This window comes from Cyanistes caeruleus, chromosome 11 (assembly GCF_971803275.1).
Source record: "Cyanistes caeruleus chromosome 11, bCyaCae1.hap1.1, whole genome shotgun sequence".
In the NCBI taxonomy this organism is placed as follows: Eukaryota; Metazoa; Chordata; class Aves; order Passeriformes; family Paridae; genus Cyanistes; species Cyanistes caeruleus.
This window is the reverse complement of record NC_141711.1, coordinates 19,559,112-19,576,567: the sequence shown is the minus strand read 5'-3', so window position 1 is coordinate 19,576,567 and position 17,456 is coordinate 19,559,112. Positions and strand designations below refer to the sequence as shown.

Sequence of the window (17,456 nt, the reverse complement as noted above, 5' to 3'; positions counted from 1 at the left end):
GAGCCTCAGCTGCCACTGTATTTTTCTCTGAATGTTCCTTGCTGGGCAGTACACAGGGAGAATATTTTGTGCCAAATTCTCCTCTGGGCATTAGGCAAATCTCAGTAATTCTGTTGATTTGCATGTACAGATGAACTTTTTGTAGATAGAATGGAAAAGGGAAATGGAAAAGGAGTTGCTCCAAATTTGAGTGAACCAATCACACTAAAAATGAAATATAAATTGAAAATTTTTTTATTTCTTTTTTTTGGCCTAGTAGGTGGGGAAAACATGCAAAGTTATAGGGCTCTATTAAGAGATTAAGCCAGCACCTAGAAGCATAAAAGTCAAAAGAGCAAACGAGGAGGAGGGCTTGGGAAGAATATTCAGCCCTTCCTATTGAATGAAAAACAGTAAGAAAACTGCCTCTGGTTGTTACCCATAGGCAACAAGTGTTATATGTAGCCAAGAGCAGATGCCCCAAGCTCTTGGTGGCCCAAGGCCTACCGTGGCTGGCCCACTTTCAGTCCTAGCTGGACCAGGGCGGCTGGCTTGGGAGGGGAGGAGGTGGGGGGATCTCAGGGGAAATGGGGATCACAGCCGGGCTGGGGGACTGTGGGGGAGGCCGGGAGTGCTGGTGCTCTTCTTTACAGGGCAAATCCTGCTTCTGAGACCATTTAGGTGCACAGTAAAACCAGACAGTCTCCAAGCTTCCTGTGGATGAGGGAGAGTGGCACATTCTTCGCCAGGATGCAGGAGTTGCAGAGGTCTTCCTGTGGAGAGAAGAGGTGGCTGAGGCCTCCAGCTGCCACTAGCACACAGGTCCCCTCCTGAACAGCAGGGCCCAGAGCGGCCAAGGCTCCCTAGCATGGCTGCAGCTGCTGGCACAGCTTGGCCCAGCTGGAGAGCTGCCCCTCAAGGCCCCAGTGAGCAGGGGATGGCTCTGGGCAGGGTCCCTGGCCAGGAGCAGGCCCCAGAGCGCCTCTGCCTTTCAAGGGCAATCTCGTTCCCACTCTTCCTCCTGCCCACCTTGCTTTGCCTCTGCCTGCTGCTCCTGGGGCTGCTCTTGGCCAGGCAGCTCCTGTGGGAGCCAGCATTGGCTGCAGCACAAGTGGGCTCCTCAGGACAAGGCCCAGCAATTCGGAGGCCAATGAAAGGCCTGGGCAGCAGCAGAACTCTCAGCAGAATTCTGTGGACTACCATTGACTACAAACAAGTGCACAGCAGCATGCCTATGTGTCAGGCTCCCAGTGCTGTGTGTAGAGTTTTAAGAAAATACTGGAGAAAAATCAACAAATTACCGTCTGATCTTGTAGACTTTCCGGATCCCAAAAAAGCAGCATATAAATGCAAGTTGCACAGTGATAACTGTCACAACTGACTCTATCACACAGGTTTTCCGAACGTCCTGCGGGCGGACAATTCCAGAGGTGGGCGCTGGATCCTTAATATCGATTCCTGTTGTAGTGATAACATCTGTGAGAGCTATGAGCAGCCTTGAGCCCAAGCTGTGCTCCACTGCTGAGCTGGCAGCATGCTGGATACAGCCAGGACATTCTCTGTCTACCTTACCATCCCTTGGCACAGGCTGTGCCCCCCAACAGAGCCCAGAAGGCCGGGAGCAGAACCCCGGGGACAGCGCAGCCACTTGGGCAGTGGCTCCTTCCAGGGACATGGGCCAAAGCCATCCCTGAGCAGCCACAGCCACCCCTGACCCTCCCTTCCACTTGACAGCTCCCCTAGCCCAAGGGGACAGAGCCAGGCCCTGTCAGGACACACTGGAGCCTTGGCCTCCTTCTCTGCCCTTTCCCCACCATGGACACCCAATGCAGCCGCTCCCAGGTTTCGAGACGTGTCTCGTACGGAGGGGCCCCAGCAGGACTGCTCAGCCTGGCTGAACGTGGCACAGCAATATACCTTCTGTGCCACTGTCTGCTATCTCCTCCCTTTCTGTAGAGGCATCTGGAATGAAGCTGTTGCATTCTGCAGGAAGTTCTGCCTTCTGCAAAGACTTCTGGTCCATCTCTGGAGAAAGGAAGAGGCACAGCTGAATCAGATGGATCTACTGCCCATCGGGGAAGTGGCTTCTTCAGGGAGTAATACTTGTCAAAGACATATCCATGTCTTGGTCATGATTGCTTGATCAGGAAAAATCCACGGCTCTTTGGCACACACAAGACTCTCCCTCCTCCTGAAGCTGCCCCTCTTGATCTACCCTGAGACTGGGAAATTGCAGGGGATTTCAGAGTATGCATGGCCAAGGTGCAGCTTGAGCTCCCTGACAGCTGATGCCAAATGCCTTCCTGCAGAGGCTGGGGAGAAGCTGCAGCCAGGCCAGGCTGGGGAAACAGCCCCGCAGGCCATGAAAGCAGCAGCAGGGCAGCCAGGCTGACATGGATCCCTTCTTCCTGTGCCACCATGTCCAGATGTGCAGAGAAAGGCCCCAGCTGCTGAGGGAAATGCACCCACCACGACGTCTGTCCCGATCACTCAGCATCACATCCATGTATTCCGATGTCTCCAGGGACTTGATATCTTCTGTAGGTTTGTTCCTCCCTCTAGGAGGACCTTAACAGAAAGTATTTCCATTTCACATGAATGTGTCCAACAAACCAGGGCTCAGCCTGTGGGCTCAGCAGGGACACACTACTCACCCCTGCGATGGGAGCCGAGCTTGCGTTCAGGAATCAGGAAAGTAGCTGGGAAAGTCCTCTCTGCAGACACACCTGTAACTCAACAGCCACAGAAGCTTCTGTCACCTGTTTCTTGACAGGTTGTTAATGATTATGCTCTGAGCAGAAGTTGAGAACTTACCTGCAGAACCTCCTAATGGTTCCAAGCCATCTTCCATCCCAGCTGCTGGAGAAGCTGTCTCAGCACCCTCATCTAGAAGGGAGCACAGATCAGAACCATTCCAATGTGTGCTGAGATCGACTTCTGCCTTTGGGATCTGGGCACTGCAAGGGGTTTGGGTAATGCTGTGGGAGCCAGATGTCAATGGACATGGCCAAAGCTGCAGAGGGCTCTAGGGAGCTCTGGGCTGCCTCCTGGTCACTCTCAACACCCTTTTTGTGAAACATCCCTGAAGGGCAGGCACTGCCAAGCAGCAGAGATGGCAGCTCAAGCCTCAGCAGGGCTCAGGCCCAGGGGCACAGCAATTGCTCTCTGAGACTGTGCCTGGCATGACCTCCCTCCCTTCACCAGAGGCTGCCCATGGTCCCGTGTTTCCTTCGGGAAACACCGCCTTCAGCAAAGCCATTTTCTTCATCTCTGGAGAAAGGAAGAGGCACAGCTGGATGTGACAGAACTGTTCTCCTTCCAGGGAGGTGGCATCATCATGAGGCAATAATGGTCAAAATCATGGATAAAGATTAGGAAATCATATCAAAGTTTGGGATTAGCCAGGACCTTTCCTCCTCCAAACAGCCCCTACACCTGAATTACCCCGAGACCGGGAAATTGCAGGGGGTGTCAGGGTGTGCATGGCCAGTGCTGCTGTTTGGGCTCCCTGTCAGCTGATGCCAAATGCCTTCCTGCAGAGGCTGGGGAGAAGCTGCAGCCAGGCCAGGCTGGGAAACAGCCCTGCAGGCCGTGAAAGCAGCAGCGGGGCAGTAAGGCTGCTTTGGATCCCTTCCTGCTGTGCTGGGCACGGCGTGTCCAGATGTGCAGAGAAAGGCCCTGGCTGCTGAGGGAATTACACCCACCACGGTGTGTCTCCAGATCACTCAACATCTTGTCTAGAAGTCGGGATGCCTCCAGGGATTTCCCGTCTTCTATGTCTTGGTTCGTCCATGCAGGAGGACCTGAATGGAAAGCAATTCCATTTCTCCTTCAGTACTGAGGGGCTGGGAGTGCACCTGGATGACTGCTGCCCTCCAAGGCACTCCCTCATCTCTGCCTTCCCCTCAGGAGCAGGGGCAGGGGGAACCACGTGCCTGCAGTGGCCCCACACAGGGATGGAAGGAGCCCCTTGCATGGCAGTCAGGGGAGAAAGAATACCCTGGAGCTGCCAGAAACTCTGAACTGAACCCCAGGCAGGGCCAGGGCTTGACAGCGACAGCGGGAGCAGCTCAGGTTCCCTGGGGCTGGCAAAGGAGTCACACAAGGCACAGCCCCAGGGCACAGCCCTGGCCCCTTCCCTCTTGCTCTTCTCTGTGGCTGCACAGAGCACACGGAAGGAGACACTGGCATTGCACATGGGAAGGAGATTGACAGCTAAATGCTCCTTCCTCCCACTGACAGCAATCCTGTGGGATCAGTCAGGGCTCCAGAAGGGAGCAAGGTGAGGTTTCCACAATCCATCAATCTTCAGACTCTTAAGGGAAATGGCACATGAGTGAGCTCTTGCCACATTGACACTGATTATTCTGTGCAGAAAGAGACACTGAAAACTTGCCTCCAGTATCTGGCAAAGTCTTCAAACCACCACTGACCAGCATTTCCATGTACTCCATGTCACGATCCCAATCTAGAAGGGAGCACAGATCAGAACCATTTCCATGGTGTGCTTGCATCCGCTTCAGACTTAGGGAACTGGGCACTGCAAGGGGTTTTGGTAAGGCTGTGGGAGCCACATTGTCAATGGACATGGCCAAAGCTGCAGAGGGGCCTGGGGAACTCTGGGCTGGCTCCTGGTCACTCTCAACACCCTTTCCATGCTCTGTGAAACATCCCTGAAGGGCAGGCACTGCCAAGCAGCAGAGATGTACAGGTCAAGCCTCAGCAGGGCTCAGGCCCAGGGACACAGCAATTACCCTCTGAGACTGTGCCTGGCATGGCCTCCCTTCCTGCAGCAGACGCTGACCATGAGCCACTGTTTTCTCTGGGAAACACCGCCTTCAGCACAGCTTTCTGGTCCTTCTCTGGAAAAAGAAAGTTTTACAACCGGATCAGATGGAACTGTGTCACAGATGGGAGGTGGCATTTTCAGGAATGAATGCTGGTCAAAGACATAGATAAGGATTAGGAAATTATATCAACTTTTGGGACTGGTCAGGACCCTTCCTTCTCTAAACACCCAGCATTCCTGGTGTACCCTAAGATGGGGAATTGCAGGGGATCTCAGGGTATGCATAGCTGAGGTGCACTTTGGGCTCCCTGTCAGCTGATGCCAAATGCCTTCCTGCAGAGGCTGGGGAGAAGCTGCAGCCAGGCCAGGCTGGGAAACAGCCCTGCAGGCCATGAAAGCAGCAGCAGGACAGCGAGGCTGCCATGGATCCCTTCCTGCTGTGCTGGGAACGGCGTGACGAGATGTGCAGAGAAAGGCCCTGGCTGCTGAGTCTCAGGAGAAGGATGAGGGACATGGACCCACCTTGTGCTCCCTGCAGCATTTCCTTCAGCATTTGCTGCATGGTATTGGATGGCTCATGGGGTTTTTTGTGTCCAGTAGCTTTGTTCCTTCCTGTTGGAGGACGTTAGAGAAAAATTTCCCAGGAATGGATTCCACAAAATCATTGCTCATCCAGTGGTGTCAGCAGGGACACACTACTCACCCCTGCGATGGGAGCTAGGCTTGTGTGCAGCATCCAGAAAAGTGTCTGGGAAAATCCTCCCTGCAGACACACCTGTATCTCAGCAGCCACAGAAGCTTCTGTCATCTCTGCTAGCAGGATGACTTTTGGGCTCTGAGCTGGCAGCATTCCCAGGGGGAAAGGCCTTGACCTACCCTCGCCATCTCCGTGAGGCTCAGTCCTGGATGTTAGTAGGGAAGCTAGATCACCTTCACCAAGGGGCTTAGCTGCAAGGAAAAGTAGGACAGAACAGCTCCTGTGGCTCTGTAGGAGATCCTCAGGCTCCCTGGGGCCAGCAAAGGAATCGTGCAAGGTACAGGCCCGGGGCACAGCCCTGGGCCTGGCCCCTTCCCTCTCTGCTCTTCTCCGTGGCTGTACAGAGCACATGGACACACTGGCATTGCACATGGGAAGAAGACTAAGAAGACAGCTAAATGCTCCTTCCTCCCACTGACAGCGATGCTGTGGGATCACTCAGATCCAGTGTCCAGATGTGCAGAGAAAACCCCCAGCTGCTGAGTCTCAGGAGAAGGCTGAGGGACATGGACCCACCTTGTGCTCCCTGCAGCATTTCCTTCAGCATTTGCTGCCTGGTATTGGATGGCTCATGGGGTTTTTTGTGTCCAGTAGCTTTGTTCTTTCCTGTTGGAGGACCTTAGAGAAAAATTTCCAGGAATGGATTCCACAAAACCATTGCTCAGGCTGTGGGGTCAGCAGGGTCACACCACTTACCCCTGCGATGGGAGCCGGGCTTGTCTGCAGTAAGCATCCCAGGAGCTGGCAAAGCGCTCCCTGCAGACACACCTGTAACTAAACAGCCACAGAAGCTTCTCTCATCTCTGCTGATCTGCACAGGCAGCACTGAGCTGCAGGAGAGGTGAGGGGATCACACAGGCCAAGGGCACACACGTGCACGGCTCTGTCCTGGCACCTGCAGCGATGCTGCCCTGGCCGAGCTCTGGGCTCTGAGCTGGCCGCTCTCCCTGGGGGAAAGGCCTTGACCTACCCTCGCCATCTCCCTGAGACTCAGTCCTGGGTGTGGGGTGTGAAGCTGCATCGCCTGCACCAAGAGGCTTGGCTGCAAAGAAAGGCAGGACAGAACAGCTGCTGTGGCTCTGTAGGAGATCCTCATGGTCCCTGGGGCCTGCAAAGGAGCCATGCACGGCACAGCCCTGGGCCTGGCCCCTTCCCTCTCTGCTCCTCTCCATGGCTGCACAGAGCACACGGAAGGAGACACTGGCATTGCACATGGGAAGGAGATTGACAGCTAAATGCTCCTTCCTCCCACTGACAGCAATCCTGTGGGATCACTCAGGGCTCCAGTGGGACAAGGTTTAAAAAACGTATCACCCCTGAGATTATGTTAAGGGAAGTGGCACATGGCTGAGCTCCTGCCACCTTGACATTGATTGTTCTGTAAGTAAAAAGGGGAATTGAGAACTTGCCTCCAACATCCTCCAGGAATTTCACGCCATCATTCATTACTTCCGCGTAATCCATGTGATGATTCCAATCTAGATTGGAGCACAGATCAGAACCATGTCCATGGTGCATTCTGGGATCCCCTTCTGCCTTAGGGGATGGGCACTACAAGGGGTTTGGGTAAGGCCTTGGCAGCCAGATGTCAATGGACATGGTCAGAGCTGCAGAGGGACCTGGGGAGCTGTGGTCACTCTCAACACCCTCTTTGCAGTCCCTTTGCAACATCCCTGGCAGTGTGGCAGGAGCAGCCCAGGGCCCCTGGGGACTCTCTCCCTCCCACAGAGGAAACCCTCCCTTATGCCCGGGGGAAAACCATTCCCAACGCTTCCCAGGGAGAAGGGAGTGCTGTCCCGAGAAAGGGGAACCAGGCCATGGGCTCACCTGCTCCCTGTGCTCGCCAGGGAGCAGCCTGGGCAGCCCTGTCAGGCAGGGCCACTGCCAGGAGGAGCAGGAGGAAGAGGCGCAGAGGAAAGGCCATGGTGCCTTGCCCTCTGCCAGTCCTCCAGCTCTTGCTGTCACCACTGTCCTCACAACGCTGTCCCAGTGTCAGCACCGCTGCCAACGCCGCTGCTGCTGTCGCCGCTGCTGCCACCGCCGCTGCTGCCACCGCCGCTGCTGCCGTAGCCGCTGCTGCTGTCGCCGCTGCTGCTGTAGCCGCTGCTGCCGTAGCCGCTGCTGCCGTAGCCGCTGCTGCTGTAGCCGCTGCTGCCGTAGCCGCTGCTGCCGTAGCCGCTGCTGCCACCGCCGCTGCTGCCGTAGCCGCTGCTGCCGTAGCCGCTGCTGCCGTAGCCGCTGCTGCCGTCGCCGCTGCTGCCGTCGCCGCTGCTGCCGTCGCCGCTGCTGCTGTCGCCGCTGCTGCAACAGTCGCAGTCAAGGACTGACTGCTCCGTCCTTGTGGTGCTGTGCAACCACGGGGCTCTGCCACCTCTGTGACCTCAGAGCCTGTCGTGACCTCAACCTGTGTAACCCCAGAGCCTGCTGTGACCTCACAGCCTTGGCTGTACCCCTCGAGTGTTCTCCCATCTGGGTGCCCTGATAGTAAATCTTTTAATTCATCAAAGGGCCATTGCTAAACAAAACCTTGGTTTTGTCTGCTGACATTGCTGGTCAGGTGTCGCTAGAGGACACGAACTATAGAACGAGGGTTCCGATCACACACAGGTGTTCTGACACTGGTAGAAGGAGCAATACCTCCCTCATCTCATTGGTGGGACAAGAGAAAACAGTCTCAGAAAATATGTGTCTTGTTTTAGGAAACAAAAGCTTATTTTCATAAACAGTCCTTGAGAGAGAAAAACTCCTCAAAAGACTTTCTCTTGGGAGCAATCAGCTCCCGAGAGCATGAAATTCTCTCAGGTTCAGAAAATCATGTCCACAGTCAGGCTGTGTCCCTGGTGTTTTTCTTGATGGTTCCCTCTTTTCCTGGGCACTCCAGTGGAGGAGGTGCAGGCCCAGGTGATGCCACTGAAGGAAATGTGCCCTCAGCCCAGGGACGCTCAGCTTGGACTCCCCCAGCCCCTCGGGGCCCCACCGCTGGTCACAGCAGCCCCTGCCTGGCTCCTGCCTGCCCACACTGTGGTCAGCCCTGGCAGCTCCTGGACATGGAGCTCAGCCAGGGCTGGTGCTGTGTGGGCTTTGCTGGCAGTACCAGCCGGACACTGGGCTAACAGCTCCATCTCTTTATTTGAAGAGAAGAAGGGGCCATCACCTACACTGGCAGATGGGCTCACCTTCAGTGTTGTTTACAGGGCAGGGCCAGAGGGGCTCAGGGACAGAGGAAGGGCCATGTTGGTCCCAGCTGGGGCTGGAGGGTACTGGGCTGGTCTTGGGGTCTCTACAAGAACTAAGGAATGGGCTAGGCTGGGGCAGAGGGAGATCAAAAAAGGGAATGAAGGCAGCTTGGGGATACCCATGGGGAGAAGAGTTGGCCGTGGGATCTACAGGGTTATAGAAGGATTCCTCCTGTTCTGGGATGGCTGCTCTGGGGTCCTCTTCTCAAAGCTCTTGCGAGAGCTGCCCAGGCCCTCATTACTGAAGAGGAGCTGCTCAAGCTGTCTGGGTGTTTAGTGCAGCCACTGTCCTTCAAATGCTGTCCAGAAGTGCTCCTGTGGAGAGAGGAGGTGGCTGAGGCCCCCAGCTGTCGCTGGCACACAGAGACCCTCCTGCACAGCAGGGCCCAGAGCGGCCAAGGCTCCCCAGCACGGCTGCAGCTGCTGGCACAGCTTGGCCCAGCTGCAGAGCTGCCCCTCAAGGCCCCAGCGAGCAGGGGATGGCTCTGGGCAGGGTCCCTGGCCAGGAGCAGGCCCCAGAGCGCCTCTGCATTTCAAGGGCAATCTTGTTCCTGCTCTTCCTCCTGCCCACCTTGCTTTGCCTCTGCCTGCTGCTCCTGGGGCTGCTCTTGGCCAGGCAGCCTCAGTGGGAGCCAGCATTGGCTGCAGCCCAAGCGGGCTCCCCAGGACAAGGCCCAGCAGTGAAGGGGCCAAAGAAAGGCCTGGGCAGCAGCAGAACTCTCAGTAGAGTTATTTGGATAACCACTGACTCCCCACAAGTCCACAGCAGACTCCTTGGAAATGTTTCCTGTCTACAATAGACTTCCATAAGAAGTTATTTGATGGAAAGATGAACAAAACACTCACCATTTTCTCCTCCAGGAACACCAGATTCCAAAGCAGCACAACATGAAGACAAGCTCTCCACCACCACCATGGCCATTATCTCTAGTTAGCAGCGTGTTCCCTGACAGAAAGCCCTTTCAATGACCTTCTGGGAATCAGGAACATGAGCTGTGGTGCTGGCTCCATCTGTGGGAGCAACGGGCAGTGTGAGCCCGTGCTGTGCTCTGCTGCTGAGCTGGCAGCACGCTGGATACGGCCAGGACATTCTCTGTTTCCCCCTGAGCTGGGGCCTGCAGGCACCTTGCTGCCCCTTGGCACAGGCTGTGCCACCCAACAGAGCCCAGAAGGACGGGAGCAGAGCCCGGGGACAGCACAGCTGCTTGGGCAGTGGCTCCTTCCAGGGACTCAGGCCAAAGCCATCCCTGAGCAGCCAGAGGCACCCCTGACCCTCCCTGCTCTGTGACAGCTCCCCCAGCCCAAGGGGACAGAGCCAGGCCCTGTCAGGAGCCAGTGCAGGCCCTGCCCAGTTGGGAGCATGGCCCTGGGCTCATGGCAGGGCTCCCACTCGGTGCTGCTCCTGTGCCTTGGGCCTCCGGGCACTCAGGGCCAGCTCTGGGAGCAGCTGCAGAGGGAGGGATGTTGGTGCACGAGTCCCGTTTCTTGGGGCTGACCTTGGGGCTCTGAGATGGCAGCTCTCCCAGTGGGAAAAGCCTTGACCTACCCTCACCATCTCGCAGAGAATCGCTCCTGGATCCCAGGGGCACAGTTCAGGACGTGGGCTGATAAGCCAGATCACCTTCATTAACAGGTTCAGCTGCAAAGAAAGGCAGGACAGGACAGGTCCTGGAGAGTGCTCAAGATTCTCCTTCAGTCCAGAGGGGCATGGAGTGCACCTGGGTGACTGCTGCCCTCCAAGGCACTCCCTCATCTCTGCCTTCCCCTCAGGAGCAGGGGCAGGGGGACCACGTGCCTGCAGTGGCCCCACACTGGGATGGAAGGAGCCCCTTGCATGGCAGTCAGGGGAGAATGGTCTTCCTTGTGCTGCCAGCAGCTCTGAACCGAGCCTCAGGCAGAGCCAGGGCTTGGTAGTGGCAGCAGGAGCAGCTCAGGCTCCCTGAGGCCAGCAGAGGAGCCATGCAAGGCACAGCCCCGGGGCACAGCCCTGAGCCTGGCCCCTTCCCTCTCTGCTCTTCTCCGTGGCTGCACAGTGCAGGCAGATGGAGACACTGGTGTAGAGAATATTTTAACAGAAGGTGGGCATGATATTTTAGTAAAGGCCTGTCTGCACAAACCAGCCTTTGGCATAAGTCGTGATATTAAAGGCTAATGTCCTTGAAACTTCCCTGAAGCAGAGAGAATGAAGAAAAACAATATCCTTGTGTCTAAGAGAAAAAATGTAAACCAGTGTGTATTAGCCAATAGTAACTTGCTTAGACCACAGGTCCTGGCAAACACTATAAAAGGTGCTAAAGATAGAAATAAATGGCATTCACTTTTACTTCTGTGAAGACTTGTGAATAGTCTCTCAATATCTGGCGCTCCGAACAGGAACCTCTCATGGGCTGAGGGGATTCAGTGGTGGAGCCGGTGGAGTGAATCTGGGCGCTGGAAGCCGCGGACGTGGATCGGTACCGAATAGGCGACCTGAGCGCAGTGAGACACGGCGCGGTGAGATGTGGAAAAAGGAGGCAGGTCTCTGGGGGAGACCGAAGGCGGAGGAGTAAGTGAGGGGTTGTCATGGAGTTACTTTACTTTTAAGGGAGTTGGAGTTGCTGGGAAGTGCTTGGAGTCTTTTCTCCTGACCAATTATCGGTCATTGCTGGGAACTGACAGCAGTTTAGGCCATTGAAAAGTGGGATCAACTTGTGAACCCTACCTTAAAATGTAAAAGCAGAGCTCTCTGGGTTCTCTTTGTTTTCTGGCTGTGGAGGGTCCGGAGCTCCAGGCCTCCCGTCCCTGCCCAGGCCATGCGGCCGGGCGGGGATGGGGCCGGGCCTGCTTCGTCTCCCGGCCGGGAGATGGGGGGGCCTGGGGAAGGTTTTCCTCGGGCCCGGGCCGGGCCGAGCCGATCTCTGGCTCGGCTGCAGGTTTTGCTGTAACTAATTCACTAGAAACTGCCCAGTGAAGAAAGAGGGAAACCCTGGACTTGCAGCGGGTTGGAGCAGAGACTACACGCTCTAGAGCAGCCATGAGGAACTTTCCATCACAGACGGCTCCAGCTCCTGTTCGGCAGAGATCTCCAAACCATCTACAAAAGCCTGGGCAAGATGTTAACTCTTTCATTACCCAGATGAGACTTGCGGATTAATCTTTTTATCCAGAGAGAGAGAGAGAGAGATATCAACATGAAAAGAGACTTTATAAACTACCAGTGACAGGAAAGAAAAGAAGCTTCAAGGAAGGTAGAGAATTAAGAAGATGCTTTAATTAAGCTGAAATATCTCCCTGTTAAAACTATGGAGATGGACAATGAAGTCCTGAAAAGAACTCCTTTAATTCATGATATAGGATCTAGAGAGGAATAGTGTTCAAAGTGTAAATTTGAGTAAAGAGTAATTATAGTATAGTGAAGTACTGGGAGATTAAAAGCCTTGAGAGGCCATGAGAAAACTGTTGAGAGATTTGAAGCCCTGAGAGGCCATGAGAAAACTGTTTTCTGGTGAAGCTCACAGAAACAGATGAAGAAGACTTTTTTTTCTTTTTTTGCCTTTGAATAACATATCCTTAAAAATGCTATCTCTAGATGCATGGCCCATACACACCTCAGAGTGATGTGAGAATGGAAGGAGTGAACTCTAATAATAGCATCTCTAGACAGCTAACATTAAGGCAATAGAAAACTATAACAAAAATAGTTTTCTTGTGAGAAACTCCATAAATTAACAGGAAGAAACTTCTGTTTCTCTATAAAGATTAGTAAAAAGACTAGCAAGAATTGGGACTGTTTTAACCATCAGAGTTCCAGAGTTTTTGTCTCTGTTGTCATGTGTACAAGGGAATAGTGAGTAGATAGGAGATGGAAAGGTTTTTCTGGAAGTTTATTCTGGTGTTCTTATTACTGTGGTTTGTCAATAAACTTTCTTTTTTTTTCCCCTTTTAAGTTGTATGCCTGTTTTGCTCTTATTCTAATCCATATCTCACAGCAAGAAGTAAGTAATTTTCTTAGTTAGTGGTTTAAAACCACGACATTTTTTGGTGGAGAATGCGGGCAGACAAAATTAGCAAATCTAGACCACTACATTAATAGTGTTACTGTGAGATAAAAGGTTAATTAAGAGCAAAGCATGATTGTCTTAAGTTTATATATAACAGTGATAATGAAAGTCTAGGGGTGGAAAGTAGTGAATGTTCTGTTTCTTCTTTTCTGACAATTTATTGTGTTAAGTTGTATATTGAATATAATTGATAATTTTTTAGGTAAGGGTTCACAAGTTGAAGGGGTGGAATGTCATGGAGTTACTTTACCTTTAAGGGAGTTGGAGTTGCTGGGAAGTGCTTGGAGTCTTTTCTCCTGACCAGTTATCGGTCATTGCTGGGAATTGACAGCAGTTTAGGCCATTGAAAAGTGGGATCAACTTGTGAACCCTACCTTAAAATGTAAAAGCAGAGCTCTCTGGGTTCTCTTTGTTTTCTGGCTGTGGAGGGTCCGGAGCTCCAGGCCTCCCGTCCCTGCCCAGGCCATGCGGCCGGGCGGGGATGGGGCCGGGCCTGCCTCGTCTCCCGGCCGGGAGATGGGGGGGCCTGGGGAAGGTTTTCCTCGGGCCCGGGCCGGGCCGAGCCGATCTCTGGCTCGGCTGCAGGTTTTGCTGTAACTAATTCACTAGAAACTGCCCAGTGAAGAAAGAGGGAAACCCTGGACTTGCAGCGGGTTGGAGCAGAGACTACACGCTCTAGAGCAGCCATGAGGAACTTCCCATCGCAGACGGCTCCAGCTCCTGTTAGGCAGAGATCACCGAACCATCTACAAAAGCCTGGGCAAGATGTTAACTCTTTCATTACCCAGATGAGACTTGCGGATTAATCTTTTTATCCAGAGAGAGAGAGAGAGAGATATCAACATGAAAAGAGACTTTATAAACTACCAGTGACAGGAAAGAAAAGAAGCTTCAAGGAAGGTAGAGAATTAAGAAGATGCTTTAATTAAGCTGAAATATCTCCCTGTTAAAACTATGGAGATGGACAATGAAGTCCTGAAAAGAACTCCTTTAATTCATGATAGAGGATCTAGAGAGGAATAGTGTTCAAAGTGTAAATTTGAGTAAAGAGTAATTATAGTATAGTGAAGTACTGGGAGATTAAAAGCCTTGAGAGGCCATGAGAAAACTGTTGAGAGATTTGAAGCCCTGAGAGGCCATGAGAAAACTGTTTTCTGGTGAAGCTCACAGAAACAGATGAAGAAGACTTTTTTTTCTTTTTTTGCCTTTGAATAACTTATCCTTAAAAATGCTATCTCTAGACGCATGGCCCATACACACCTCAGAGTGATGTGAGAATGGAAGGAGTGAACTCTAATAATAGCATCTCTAGACAGCTAACATTAAGGCAATAGAAAACTATAACAAAAATAGTTTTCTTGTGAGAAACTCCATAAATTAACAGGAAGAAACTTCTGTTTCTCTATAAAGATTAGTAAAAAGACTAGCAAGAATTGGGACTGTTTTAACCATCAGAGTTCCAGAGTTTTTGTCTCTGTTGTCATGTGTACAAGGGAATAGTGAGTAGATAGGAGATGGAAAGGTTTTTCTGGAAGTTTATTCTGGTGTTCTTATTACTGTGGTTTGTCAATAAACTTTCTTTTTTTTTCCCCTTTTAAGTTGTATGCCTGTTTTGCTCTTATTCTAATCCATATCTCACAGCAAGAAGTAAGTAATTTTCTTAGTTAGTAGTTTAAAACCACGACAGGGGTCGTGACCTTCCCCCTGCCATGTGCTGTTAGCATGGAAATTGAGTTTGCGTCAGCGAAAAAGCTGCTTCTGAGTATTCTCATTAAACAAGGCAAAGCAGTCAGGGGATAAGACCTGGACAAGCTCGTTTTATGGGCTACAGATAATAGGCGCGGGTGCCCGGAAGAATCGAAAGATATAGGAGATTTGTTGTGACAGAGAATAATTACAGGGAAAAGCAAGGACACTCTGTCTCTCGGTCCCACTTGGCAGATTGTAATTAATACCTTAAAAAACAGAAAAGTGAGATATGCTGAGGCTGTGAGCCCTGTAATTCTACCTGTGTCACAGCAGCCGTCTCTACCTCCCATTGCTGGGTGAGCATTCCTGTCTATGCCGTCCTTGGAGAGAGGGAGGGAGAGTCAGAGAGAAGAAAATAATGAGAAAGAAATTCCACAGCAAATGCTGAAACAACAAACAGAATCTGTTCAGCTACGGCAGGATGTGATACGTCCTGAACTATTTGCTTCACTTTTGGAGACACTTTTAACACTACAGTCTTATTTAAGCTCCAACTTTACTACCCTGGAAGAAGAGAAGCCAAATTTAGCTTGGTTTCTACCCAGACCAGGGGAACATGGGGGAAAGGACTGAGGTGTGTGCAGAGAACAAAGGCACCCCCAGGGCAGAGGCAGAGCAGAAAAAAAATCTCCAAGGCCATGCTGGACAATTACAGAAGCAGTTGAGCAGAAACAGGTGTCTCAGACAGGTGGCTTCAAAGAGAGACAAAACAGCCAAAAAATTGCTAACTTCGAAATTTATCACTGTAATTAAAAGTTGATAAGCTGCAATGGTCACCATTGTTACCACCTGGCCCTGAGAGGCTTTTCGTGTAACATTGCCTGTTTTTGTAAAATCGTGCCCTTTTTCCTCTATCTGTGAACAACGAGAGAAATATTGAGAGAAAGAACTGCATTTGTTAAAGTTACCTTTGTGAGGTTTTTCTTTCCGTTTTTCTCTCTGCGAGAGTGTGTGGGGGATGACGGAGACTTTGCTCAAACCTTCTAGAGATAACAGCAGCAGAGAGCAGCAGCAGAGCGGGCAGTCCATGTACTTTTTTATTTTTTTTCTTTAAAAAATGGGGGGAATTGATGCCTTAGAAGCATTTGATTAATGTAATTCATTAACTTCAAGGGGAGAAATGCCTGTGTTTTTTGTTAACAGATTGAAAAAAGGTCACCTGTTCATCTGACCAGACTGTCTGCCTTTGAAAACATGAGATCCAGTAAACACAGACGTCACCACACAGCCTTAATACTCCAAACAAGATCAGAAGTGGAGCTGTCAGGACACACTTGTGTCTGAGCTCTACACAGACAGTTTGCCAACAGAAATTTCATGTTGTTATTATGATGTTGTGTCTCTACCGATTTTTTTCAGTTATTCTCTGTTTTAAGATTTAGAAGATGTGAAGAACAAGCTGAACATCGATGCCCTCAGTCAGTCACCGATCAGCTGCCAGTTGACATCACAGGAGCAGCGGATATTCCAAGACTGAATCACGTTAAATCATTGTTTGTGAGAAGAGTTTTATAGAAGATCTAGAAGAGTATAGAGACTCCATCTAACTGTATATAAAAGCAAATTGTAATTGTATTTTACCCTTTAAGCAAATTGCTTTCACGCTTAGATTGCATGAATACCAGAGCACATGTGTTAAAAGTAGTTAGATAGTAGTTTAAGATAAAGAGTGTAGCTTGTGTGATAATTGTTATTTGTAGGTTATTGATAAGTTTAGAAAAGATATTAGTATAAAGTGTAAGTATTCCCCCTTCAAGAGTTAATGTGATCATAGTTAAAAGTTCATTTAACTTTAAAGCCTTAGCTGTGATTCTGCAGGCATGCTGTCATTTGCATGGAACAAACTGCTTATGGTAATTGTGCTGTGTATAGTCCTGACCAACTGTCTGCTAACCAACATCCACCCCAGCACTGGCAGTTGGGGTGCAGGAGGAGTTGTGCTTCTGTGCCAGACACTTCTGAGGCAGCTTGAACTCCTTCATAGGCAGCCAAGATTTCCTTCTCTGTGGGAATGTAGTTGGCTTCGGACCCTCTGTAGCTTCGCCTCCAGAATCCCAGTGGTCGGCCTCGAGTCTCTTCAGGCACTTTCTGCCAAAGGCTCCAGGATTAGCCATTGTTCCTGGCTGCAGAGTAGAGCACGTTCTTCACGTCTGGTCCTGTCCTGACTGGGCCAAGGGCTACTGCATGAGTGATCTCCTGCTTGGTCTGAGCAAAGGCTTGCTGCTGTTCAGGGCCCCACTGGAAAGTGTTCTTTTTTCGGGTAACCATGTAGAGAGGGCTCACGATCTGGCTGTACTCAGGAATGTGCATCCTCCAAAAACCTATGGCACGTAGGAAAGCTTGTGTTTCCTTCTTGCTGGTGGGTGGAGACATTGCAGCGATCTTATTGACGACCTCAGTGGGAATCTGACACCATCCATCTTGCCACTTTACTCCCAGGAACTGGATCTCTCGAGCAGGTCTTTTGACTTTGTTCTTCTTGATGGCAAAGCCAGCTTGTAGCAGAATCTGGATGATCTTTTCTCCTTTCTCAAATACTTCCACTGCTGTGTTCCCCCACACAATGATGTCATCAATGTACTGCAGATGTTCTGGAGCCTCACCCTTTTCCAGGGCAGCCTGGATCAGTCCATGGCAGATAGTGGGGCTGTGCTTCCACCCCTGAGGCAGTCGGTTCCAAGTGTACTGCACTCCCCTCCACGTGAAGGCAAACTGAGGCCTGCATTCTGCTGCCAGGGGAATGGAGAAAAATGCATTGGCAATGTCAATAGTGGCGTACCACTTCACTGCTTTGGACTGGAGCTCCAGCATGTCCGGCACGGCAGCGCTCAGCGGTGGAGTCACTTCATTCAGTGCACAATAGTCCACAGTCAATCTCCATTCTCTGTCAGACTTGTGCACAGGCC

At 51.5% G+C, this 17,456-nt stretch overlaps 1 protein-coding gene across 1 annotated transcript; it reads right to left on the bottom strand.

Moving 5' to 3' along the window:
- Positions 1-218: 218 nt before the first annotated feature.
- LOC147651078 (uncharacterized) lies at positions 219-17,361 on the bottom strand. The gene is made up of 19 exons (XM_086846674.1): positions 17,330-17,361; positions 7,618-7,871; positions 7,353-7,571; positions 6,935-7,003; positions 6,496-6,567; positions 6,222-6,299; positions 6,042-6,131; positions 5,645-5,716; positions 5,472-5,531; positions 5,291-5,380; positions 4,734-4,841; positions 4,376-4,447; positions 3,684-3,782; positions 2,794-2,865; positions 2,634-2,705; positions 2,449-2,547; positions 1,897-2,004; positions 1,281-1,437; positions 219-752 (listed from the first exon to the last, which is right to left on the bottom strand). Exons 1-19 carry the CDS (start codon positions 17,359-17,361, stop codon positions 509-511), a joined length of 2,067 nt encoding a protein of 688 aa, XP_086702800.1. The 3' UTR covers positions 219-508.
- Between the last annotated feature and the right edge of the window lie 95 nt (positions 17,362-17,456).

What these genes read in the sequence shown, in the direction of transcription:
- LOC147651078 (XM_086846674.1), bottom strand. Translation starts at nt 17,361, where the DNA reads ATGCTGGAGCTCCAGTCCAAAGCAGTGAAGTG. An exon ending in GCCTCACGGAGATGGCGAGG is followed by an intron (nt 5,532 to 5,644) that starts GTAGGTCAAGGC and finishes GTGTGTCTGCAG; the next exon opens with GGAGGATTTTCCCAGACACT. An exon ending in AGCAGACAGTGGCACAGAAG is followed by an intron (nt 1,438 to 1,896) that starts GTATATTGCTGT and finishes TCACTACAACAG; the next exon opens with GAATCGATATTAAGGATCCA.